This window comes from Lolium rigidum, chromosome 3 (genome assembly GCF_022539505.1).
Source record: "Lolium rigidum isolate FL_2022 chromosome 3, APGP_CSIRO_Lrig_0.1, whole genome shotgun sequence".
NCBI lineage: Eukaryota > Viridiplantae > Streptophyta > Magnoliopsida > Poales > Poaceae > Lolium > Lolium rigidum.
The window spans coordinates 309,150,198-309,161,598 of record NC_061510.1 but is presented as its reverse complement, the minus strand read 5'-3'; the positions used below and the strand labels follow the sequence as shown (position 1 = coordinate 309,161,598).

The 11,401-nt window shown below is 39.7% G+C and overlaps 1 protein-coding gene across 2 annotated transcripts; it reads left to right on the top strand.

The window, feature by feature from the left end:
* Positions 1-1,260: 1,260 nt before the first annotated feature.
* LOC124699833 lies at positions 1,261-5,834 on the top strand. Of its 2 annotated transcripts, none has more exons than XM_047232068.1 (6): positions 1,261-1,351; positions 3,156-3,314; positions 3,854-3,910; positions 4,799-4,940; positions 5,019-5,085; positions 5,169-5,834. In XM_047232068.1, exons 1-5 carry the CDS (start codon positions 1,336-1,338, stop codon positions 5,023-5,025), a joined length of 381 nt encoding a protein of 126 aa, XP_047088024.1. In that variant the 5' UTR covers positions 1,261-1,335; the 3' UTR covers positions 5,026-5,085; positions 5,169-5,834. The 2 variants fall into 2 exon arrangements, with proteins under 2 accessions (XP_047088024.1, XP_047088023.1); XM_047232067.1 differs by having other exon boundaries at positions 5,016-5,085.
* Positions 5,835-11,401: the final 5,567 nt, after the last annotated feature.

Sequence of the window (11,401 nt, the reverse complement as noted above, 5' to 3'; positions counted from 1 at the left end):
TTCGGCACTGTGCAAGTGGAATGACTCTCCCCAGTTCTTCCTTCTCTCTCCCAAGATGTGGATCGGGAAAAATTGATATGCGGGCTCTCCGGCTCCGGCGAGAAGAAAGGGGTGGGCGGCGCAACACAAAGCCAAGTGCACTGACTTGCCGGGGCGGCCGGCGCGGGCGCAACAGGTTTGTGGCTTTGTTACGGTAGCGCTGCGGCCCAAGATCTTGACATCCGGTGGCAGTCGCTCGACAGGATGGGGCTTGCCGCACCACAGGCGGGTGCGGGTATAGGAGTCTCCACTGGGTTCAGGGTGCTGCAGCGGCTAGCTGCCCTCCCGGAATCCCTCTCCTCCACCTCGCTACTCTCTTGGATCCTCAAGAGGAGCACGGGCCATTCGCGGCCGCTTTTCACCACCGAAAATCCCGGGCTGCAGCTGCATCTTGCCGTCTTGGTCAGAAGGAGAGAAGGGCTGGCAGATCTGGGCTGGCCCCGACGGTTATGCTGCAGACGTATCTTTGGGAATCACAGCTACTGATGGATCCACCTCAGTTGTGTATGTGAGTTCCCCATCTTCTTATTCTCTTCCCCATGCCTCTAAGATGGAGTAAAGAGCACCACTTGCCCATTCCTTCTGTCATTTTTTTATATTATGTTTCATATCATCTAGGTACATTACCAGATGATGATTATCTAGAGGACCATGTAAGCTGGAACTTTGAGATATTCAGCACGTACTTGTGATTAGTTCCTACAAATTGTTCTACAAGTTATTGGAGGAAAATCAAAGTGTATGTATGTAGAATATATTTTGAGAATATTACTCCTCTCCTACAGATGTACCAACATGTATGCTTATTTGAAAATCTTTTGAGCAACATGCCTATTTACTTTCGGCTATTTGGCAGCAAGTAATATACAAATCAATTTTTGCTGGATATTTCTCTGTTTTAATGGTAAAACTTACAAGCTATGTCATCGATGACTATTGTCTTGTGCACTATAGAGGCCAGTTGGACTAGCGGGTAAATCACTCGATGATGGAGCAAGCATTGCCTTACAGGTTATAATGGTTTGTGCAAGAAGTACTGTATCATGTATGCTTCAACACTTAGATTGTCAGCTTATATTCTGTAAGAAAAGAATCTTGAAAAAACAATTTGAAGTGATTCTTACTGGAAATATGTAAATCATTTCTTCCGAGAGTAGTAATTCCATGTTTCTAAAAAATATTCCACTGATGCCTCTTGTGCAGGTTTATCTGAATGGAGCATGATAATTTGTGAAAGATCTATATAGGTATCCTTGAAGATTTGATCCAAGATTTATACTGTGAAACCAAAGATTCATGAACAGAATTAAAGGTGAGTTCCTAATGGATATACACTAGTAGAAAACCTCTCATCCATCTAAGCCATAAATACCGGATCCCTTACGAACCGGTACTAAAGGGGGCATTAGTACCGGTTGTATTGCCCAAGCCTTTAGTACCGGTTCGTATGGACCTTTAGTACCCGTTCGTGACACGAACCGGTACTAAAGGGTTAGCGTCAGCCGAAAAACCTTTAGTACCGGTTCGTGACACGAACCGGTACTAAAGGTACCCTTTAGTACCGGTTCGTGTCACGAACCGGTACTAAAGGTTTTTCGGCTTCCCACGCACCTCCACCCCCCACACCCCGTGGATCGCCTTTTTTGCTCTGTAAAATACAAATGAAAATGATAGAAAATTCAAAAAAATAAATTGTTTTCAGATTCTCATATGTTATGCAATCTACTATTCGGTGAAATTAAGAAATTCGAATTTTGACTTTTTTTGCAAAAAAAGTTTGAAAAATGGTAAAACCGCATTAACTTTTGCATACGACGTCGGAAAAAAACGTATAATATATCAAAAAAATCCTGGGAAAAAGTTACATCCAAATTCACCTGGGTTTGCCCGGTTAGCCAATTTTTAGATTCTCAAAATTCCAAATGAAAATATGAAAGCAGGATGATTTTAGTTTTTTTCCAGAAATTTAGAAATTTATATATTTTTATTTTTTAAAATTAAAATAATAATTATAAGATTTTTTGAGTCCTAACATATTACTATTACTTTTATCAAATTATAAGATTTTCAATTTTTCAAGTTTTAGGTTTTGCAAAAAATATTAAAATTTTAAAAAATAATTAAAATAATAATATTTAAAAAAGTTAATTTTTATTTATTTATTCAACATTATTATTACATCATTACTTTTGTTTATTAAAAGAATTATTTGGAATTTAAACGATAAAAAGTGTGACATCGACCAACATGTTAATAGGATTGATATGATACTACTATCACATACATGCGCGCGAAGCACTTGGAAGTGGAATGGGATGGAACTTGGAAGTTAAGCGTGCTAGTGCGGGAGTAGTGTGAGGATGGGTGACCGACCGGGAAGTTTGACCACGGGTAAGTAATTTGACTAGAGATTAAGTGTAGTTAGAGAGTAATGGAAATACTAGTAATTCTGAAAAAATAAAAAAATAAAGGGAGTGAAAAAAAAGGGTGTGAAAAATAATTGGAAAACATGGATAAAAAAAATTAAACAAAATAGGCTTTAATACCGGTTTAACACGAACCGGTACCAAAGGTCTCCAGCCCCACGGGTTCCTCCGAACCGGTACTAAAGGTGGGAGGCCTTTAGTACCGAATAATTAGTACCGGTTCCAAAACCGGTACTAAAGGTTCTTTGGAACCGGTACTAAAGGGGGGTTTCTCTACTAGTGATACATTAAACATTTCTTCAAGGGTAAAAGAGTCTGATGGTTCAATTTTACAGTATTTTTGTAATTCTGCTTACTGTGAGAATCAAGCAAAGTTACTATCATGTTGTAGAATTTAGCTAGTTTATGGAGCATTTTGGTGGTGCTGAATAAATTCGTCTGTTCTCCTTCCTTCCATCGTGCCACTGTTCAAAATATAGTAATTATGTGTGCCACAATGATACATTTTTATCTCTGAACTCGATTTGCTGACTAAATTGTGCATCCCTCATTTGCTAACCTATCTAAGTGATCTTTTTTGATGTTTTGTCTGTATAATATGATACAATGCTTATTTGTATCTCTAGCTGGTGATGTAATTACTTCCAAGAATACCTTAGTTTAGCAGTTCACAATATGACATTATTCCAGAGCCGAGATCATCCATATGGGTAGGTGTTGGTCGAGACAGGACAGGCGGAGCGGACCAGCCAGCGTGGGCTCTGCCAAGATTCCCATGTGCTGTGCTAACAGCTCGACGGACTTGGTTGCTGCCATGGGAAGCTAGAAGCTTAGAAGTGAATGAATCTGGTGAGTGGAATGCTCGGTTTCTTCTTCTCAGCGATTCTTTTATGTACTGTAAGTATATGTTCAATGTGAACGATTATTTGTCTTCTCATTGTTGTTCCACGTATGGTTTCTTTGATCTGCAGAGTGCTTTCACTCTTCTTAGTGCACTCATTAATGATATTTATAAGATGAAACAGAAATGAGAGATGAGAGTAGTCACTAACACATTTCGATTATTGAAACAAGCGGTGCTTATGTAGCACATGTACAAGGGCACGATCAGTGCTAACTGATTCGACGTTAGTCTAGCTAGAGATCCTAAATCACAGGTCAAAGCTATCATGCTAATCGTGTACAAGACTAAGTCTAAGAGATGTTAGTTCTCTGAAAATATTCAATGTTGCTGTATAAATATTGTGTGTGGTTCCTCCTATCACAGTTTGGTGAACTAGAGTTGAGCCCCTATGTTGCAAATGGTAGATATTCTAATTTTCTTACTTAACGAAATAGATATTTTGGGTCACTTCTTGAACTTAACAAATTTATATTATTGCTTGCAGGCAAGGGACTCATACTAGCGTACAGGGAGAGTACTAATTTACATTCTATATCGCCAGGTATGTTGCTTTCCAAACTAATTAGTCATTTGGTTGATAGAACAGATGGCTTACATGAACATGTCATGTGAAAACAGTGTTGGCTGAACAATTTTGTTTATTGTTCGAGATTTTATTAATAAATTGAGAAACTATCTTAAAATGTTAATTTCCTGATTAAAATAATCATTCGATAAACCTTCCTCCAACTACCTTGAAAAATGAACTATAATGGTTTAAAGACTGGTTTTGATAATTACTTGGTTAAATATTAGAACACGGAGGGATCCCATTCTATTTCATTGCTCTGTTTTCTTGTACAAAATGTGGAACATGAGAAAAGATAGTAATTGTTATGTATACATGTTTTCTGGTCTAAGTTAGCTTCTAGGATGCTCAACCATTGGAGAATATTTTGGGTGTTGTATTTTTGCTACCAAGAACGATGCAGACTTCAGGTAAAAAAAGATAAAAACATTGAGTGGCTTACAAGGATTCTCAATTCTCACGCACTGAGTCAATATCCTCTTGAATTAGATTGTCCAGTTTTCGATTTTCTGCATAAATTGTTTGAATAGTCAGGAAAAGTTTATGGCCCTTCCTTTCCTGACAAATATGTTGTAATCCAGATTTGTTGTACCACAACTTTTCGTTGTTGCCCTCTCTTTTGTATCATTATGACAATACCATTTTTTTTCTTTAACTTGGTAAGCTATACGATCAACCGGTTTGTATCATAGAAGGACCAAGAATAAAGATTTCTCCACCGACCTTTTCCGGATATTTAAATATGCAAATGACCAGTGCCCGTTAAAGAACGAAAATCATAGTTCTAATGTACAACTCTTTCCTGGCGAGCTTCATTGTTTTCTATGCAGAGTAGATACTAAGATTTTGTTCACATTTCATGTAAACACAATGGATGGGTACCAGCCAATCACATAGATCAGTTTAGAGAACAATTAAAGAAGGGTCCAATCTTTGCACGAGTTGATATTTACCGTCTCATGTTCATGGGCTTGCTCCTTTGCTGGCTTGGTCCTCTGCAGAGGTGTATTTTCCACTCGATATGCACATGGATGGCCATCATGTTTGGTCCCTGACTCTCTGGAGCGTTTCTTTTCAGCAGCTTCTGACCTGGTCCTAATGTTATTATTTTCTCATTCAGTTGCCTATCTGTTGCTGCGTTCTTTTAGGTTGATATTCCACTTTGTTGTTATTGATAGTTAGCAATATAGCACTATCCTATGGTTTTCATAACCTAGCTACATACTTGCAGACACATCGCAAGGAGATCACGACCGAGACAAAGTCTCCGATGACTCCATCCCATCAGACGAAAGCAAGAAGGCAGAGCTCGGACAGCCCTCCACCAGGCTTTCCTTCGTCGAAGAACACAAGCAAGGTGGCGTCAACATCTCAGCCAAACAAGGGACACAACAAAAGCAAGGCCACACAGGACTCTGAAGGACAGAGACCAGGAACAGCAAAGCACAGCACGTGTCCCAAAATTGGACTTATGCCAGGAGTCAGATACAATCGTTGCTTCATGTGTAGGGTAACAGGTAGCCCTCTTGACCCACTCAAAGTCCCCAAATCGCTATGTAAGGACATCACTGGGAAATTCCCTCAGAAAATTGAGCTTGAGAACACGGTTGGAAAGTTCATCAGAACACGGGTGGGATGATTTCGTGGAAGCCGACGGCATTCTAGAAGGTGATACCTTTATCTTTGACTACACCGTGGATTCAACACTCAAAGTACCATTCTCTGATACAATGGATGCGAGAAGATCCAAGACCACAATACCTAGAGATCACCCTGAAATAATCTTTTGTCCATCGGTTCAGCAATCTATGCTAGAGCTTAAGTTCTATATATGTAATAGATCTTCTGTATTGCCCTATAAAACTACCAACTGATGACCAATATGAAGTTTCTATTATTACCAGACTGAGTTTCTATGCCTTCCTAATGCCTGCTTATTAACTTGACCTCAAGATCAGCTTCATATGCAGATTATTTTAGTAAATGCACTATAAGATTTTGTTACCAACTATCTTAAAGCACACTGTCCGAACAATTAAAAGCATACTATTTCCGTCAATTTAAATGCGTTTCCAAAATCGTTTTGCACAATCGGCACGGCGTGCCGCCGTGCCCATCCGTTGCTAGTTTTTTTTTTGAACAAAGCATGGCGCCGAGGGCGCCAAATTTTCATTCAGCTCAAATGCATAGAACATCAAGAAGTACAAATCCCTGTAAATCAATGTTTCGGAGAGAAAGAGCTACAGGGCATATGCCTACACTTCTATGAGCTGAATTTAGACAAGAAAAGATAGGCAACGACTGTGGTCGTCGAAGTGCCTGTTTTGCACAATCATGTGCCACTTCATTTAGACTCCTTTTGATATGATATATTTTCGGAAAGAGTTGTTCTGACGCCCTCTTGTAATCTGCTATTTGCTGCCTGAGCTCCCAGGGAACCTGCTCATTTGTTACTGATGAAGTTGCAACAGCTTTTGCCAGAATAAGATTATCAGTGAGGAAAGTTACTCCTTGTGCCTGGAGCTGAGAAGCAATTTTTGATGCAAGTCGAAGAGCAGCTGTTTCGGCAAGAAGTGGCGAGGAAGGTTGAGCTGTTGAGGCTTGTATCATGATGGTTTCTTCTCGATTTTGCCTAAGAAGCTGACAGTACAGACCTATGCCTGTTCTCGGATTTTCTTGTGAATTCAGAGACCTCCTTTTTTTCCATGTTGCATCCGAGAAGATTTTGCTCCCTTGAATCTGCATATCTGTCCTGATTGTGTTCCCTTGATAAGTAAGCTCCTCCTGTACATCTGCTTTTGATTGTAATCTGTGAACCTGCGGGGTATCAAGCAATTCTAGATTTTGTTTAATAGCATTTGTCATATGATGAACCTGTAGAGGAGTGTTATCTTTTTTATTAAATAGGCAATCATTTCTGGATTTAAACAATCTTTCTCACGTTTCTCTCCTGGACATTCTTATTCATCCGTCAAGATCAAGTAGTCCTCTGTTTTTCCATTCTAAGGATTTTCCGATAAAGGAAATATATTAATATTGAGAGATACCAATTACACCCATCCTCTGCAACAACGCAATATCTTAATGGTAGTACGGATGCACGCAGCCCAAAAAAAGATAACTAAGAAAATAAAAGTCACGCTATGGTATTCTAGCTCTAGCAGCAACATTACATCCACCGCCAAGATAACACCTGAACTTCAGGCTCTCCAAAAAGGAAACAGTGCACTAGTGTCATCGTCGCCCCACCAGAAGATCTTAGGTTTTCACCCTGAAGATAGTATCCACTCTCAAAACAATATCTCAACAAAGTCATTGCAGGTACAACCAATTAAGGCCAGATCTTAGATTTTCATCTTGAAAGGTAAGACCATGAACTTCACATGTGATGTTGCCTCCACTTACATATTGTTGTTGCGAAACCCAAACCACCAAGCAAATCCCTCAACAGCACAAAGACTCAAACCTCCATTGTTAGTCCTCCACTCCAGCCTTCGTGATATTCTCCGTCTCTGATTTCACCATGGACCAGAATGTAATCTGATGGCAACACAGAACACAGCTTCGCGTCGCTCCCTCCAGAACCAAACGGTTAGAATAAAAGCATGGGTGCGCACGACCGAATACCACCGATCCAGTAAACTCCAGGCATAAGGTGCATTGTTACATTCGTCGGCGGAGCCTTGATACGTCCCAAACGTATCTATAATTTTTGATGATCCATGATTGTTTTGTTAAAATTCTTATATGTTTATGTGCACTTTTTCACACTTTTTAGCATTTTCTGGGACTAACCTATTAACGCAGTGCCGCAGTGCCAGTTACTGTTTTCTGCTGTTTTTGTGTTTCAGAAAAGTTGTACATGAAAGTTTCTCGGAAGACGAAACAAAAGCCCATAGTCTTATTTTTCCGGTACGAAGACGGAGCCAGAAGGACACGCACATGAGAGCTGCCACGTGGCAGTACATAGGGCAGGCGCGGCCCATGTACTGGCGCCTCGTCGCCTCGTTTGCTCCGCACTTCCGCCTATTTATTCCTCGTATCGGGAAAATCCCAGGGACGAGAGCCTCCATCCACGAAAAGTTCCAACGCCGCCGTCAACCGAAACCCTAGTTCGGGACGCTTCTGCAGTCCATGCCGGCACCCTGCCGGAGAGGGAAATCACCGCCGGAGGCCTCTACATCGACGTGTCTTCATCTGAGGTGATGCGTCAGTAGTCCTCCACGGTACCATGGGTCCATAGCAGTAGCTAGATGGCTGTCCTCTCCTTGTTGTGCTTCATGTATAGATCTTGTGAGCTGCCTAACATGATCAAGATCATCTATTTGTAATTGCTACATGCTGGTTTGATGTGGATCCGATTTATAGAGAGATTACTTTGGTTGAGATTATGTATTATGTTATTATGATCTTGCATGCTCTCCGTTTCTAGTAGATGTTCTGGCCAAGTACATGCTAGCGACTCCAAGAGGGAGTATTTATGCTCGATAGTGGGTTCATGCCTCTATTTAACCATGGGAAGTGACCTTGTTCTCTACGGTTGTAGATGTGCTATTTCTACTAGGGAGAAAACATCGGTGTTCTATTCAAGGGTAGTTTCATCATTTACTTTACACACATTGCTTAAAGCGATAGTCCGTTGCTTGTAACTTAATACTGGAGGGTGTCGCGGATGCAATCCTGAAGGTGGATTATTAGTCATAGATGCAGTTGGATTACGGTCTATGTATATTGTTGTAATGCCCGCATGCTTTCATAGCATGTATTCTGCACCAACCATTAGCGTAGAATCTATGTTTGTCAATTGCCCATCTGTAATTTGTTTATCCAGCATATTTATTTTATTGGGGAGGCGCCTCTAGTGAACTGTGGACCCCGGTCCTTCTTCTTTCAATTGCAATCTTCTACAACATTTTCCTGTTCTGTTCTCTTCAAACAATTCTTCTTCCACACGGTTCGTTTAATCCTAAGTTTTCAGCAAAACCAGTGAGCTTGACAACTTCGCTGAAAGTTGAGGACAAAGTACTTGGTTGTTTGTGTGCAGGTCTCCATGTTGCTTCTGACGCCGGCAGTGCGTCCTGCCACGAGTTGGTTTGAAACACCTCGGGAGAGAAAGTTTTTCTCCTACTGGTCGATAAACCTTGGTTTCTTACTGAGGGAAAACTTTCTGCTGTGCTCATCATACCTTCCTCTTGGGGTTCCACTCAACGTTGCGCATAAATTCTTCTTCATCAACTTCACACCAGCAGGACTTTTTTTGGCGCCGTTGTCGGGGAGAAAAGCATCTCTTCCACGAGGGGAGTCTCTCACTCTCAACTCTTTTACTTTGTTACTGTTTTTCTTGCATATTTTATTTTTATCTTGTTTGCATTTTATATCAGAAATCCAAAAAAAATTAGTGTAGTTGTTATTTTTATTGCATTTAGTTTACCATGATTATTCCCGAGTTTAAGTTTAGGAACCTATCTATAGCTGATGGATCTATAGTAGGGATAAATAATATTGGAGAGTTCCTTAATCATATTAGTAAGTATGAGAAAATCTCAGAAAAATCTTTAGCTGAACTTGCTCCCGATTATGAAACCGCTATGGCTTGCCTAGTTAAAATGCTAGAGAGTAAATTTATTAGCCATCACCCATTCTTGCAATACATGTTTCTTAAACTGCATGAAATTGAGGATGGTGAGAAAAAAGAATTTATTCTTGAAACCTTGCTTAGAAAATTTAGGTATGAAGCTATAGAAGCAAGGAAAATATTTGATCATTATGGTATGCTAGGATCAAGCATAGATATTCTGAAATTATTTGGTAATATTAGTAAAGTTAAACCGGAGGAAATCAATATACCAATACCTCTTAAAATTTCAGCAGTGCATGAAGCTTACGATATGAATTTTGATTGGATTGTTCCTGAGAATTTATTTGATGAAGAAAGTAAACCTAAAAGTGCTAAGAGAGGAACTTCAAAAACCACTATAGATAGCATAGAATGCCTGGTTGAAACTACTTTCATTCCCGATCTTAATGATTTCTCTCTTGACAATACTTGATTTGCACCCTTTCTGCGCCTAGCTCAAAAGCGTTAAAGTAAAGCGCTTATGGAAGACAACCCATGTTTTATTTCAGTTATTTTTGCTTTGTTGAGTCTTTGAAGTTATTGTTACTATAATAACCTCTCCTTGTCGTTTTTATTTCGTTTTTGTGCCAAGGGTAGCCTCTAATAGAAAGAAAGCAGTGTTTGGGGTATTTGCAATTCTGAAATAGATTCTGTGCTGGTCACGAAAAAATTCTTAAAAATCGACAAAATGTTATTTTGAGCTGCAAATTTTTGTTCTTATGCCCCAGTATGTTATCTAACTTTCGTTAGTTTAGAATTTTTCGATTTGAGCAACAAAACTATTTCTTTAATTTCGATCTCTGCATGCTGGTCTGTTTTGATAGATTGCTGCCATATTTTGCATTTGCGTCTTATGCTTCGTCTTTTTGAGTTCTTTTCTGAAAAAGAGCTTTGGGAAGAAGTAGCTACAGTAGCATATGTTAAAATTAGTGTTTGATATGTGCCATTCCTGAAGCCTTGCTGGTTTGATATATTTTTATTTGCACTAATGTTGCTAATCAATTGTGCTGAGTTTTGTGTGAAGGAAGTTTTCAAGTGTAGGGAGAGAAGAATGATGCAATAAGATGAAGCATGGACAAGAGCTCAAGCTTGTGATGTCCCCTCGACCCCCCAAGAAATATCCAAGAAGTACAAGCGTCAAAGCTTGGGGATGCCCAAGGCATCCCCTCTTCATCAAAAAAAAGCACCAGGTCATTTTTCAACACGCTATATTTTTATTCCTTCATGTGATATGTGTTATCCTTGGAGCGTCTTTACTTTTTGATGTATGTTTACTTTCAATAAAGTTAGATCTCATTATTCATGTTTACTTTGGAGTGAGATACGCTTCACCGCTTTGCATATTTACTTTGGAGTGAGACACGCTTCGCTGTTTTGCATGTTTATTTTGGAGTAAGACACGCTCCACTGTTATGCATTTTGCGTTGGAGAGAGACACGCTCCACTTTTACATTTATTTGAGTTTCAATAGCTCTCTGGATATTTACTTGTTTTTCATATATGAGAGTTGTTTGGTTTCATTTGGTTGGCGTTGGAAGCATGAAAAAAGTTTTTATGTGTATGTGATGCAAATGGAAGCATTTTTAGACCGTGGCATAGTTATTTTTGATAGGATTCGTAGCATAGAAAACAAAAAAATTCTACCGCAAGAACGAATAACAAGTCAAGATCCAATCTAGAATATGGTAGCAACGAGAAGATCATGAGACTAACCCTCGAAGATTTCCAAAGCCTGCGAGATTAGATCTCATTGTGGATGTAGTCGATCACTTGCCGCTTGCAAAAGCGTGTAGAAGATCTTGACGGTGCCACAGTCGGGCAGCACCTCCGTACTCGGTCACACGTTC

Coding starts and splice junctions, on each gene's coding strand:
- LOC124699833 (XM_047232067.1), top strand. Junction 3,315..3,853: donor CTTAGAAGTGAATGAATCTG/GTGAGTGGAATG, acceptor TATTGCTTGCAG/GCAAGGGACTCATACTAGCG. Junction 3,911..4,798: donor TTTACATTCTATATCGCCAG/GTATGTTGCTTT, acceptor TTCACATTTCAT/GTAAACACAATGGATGGGTA.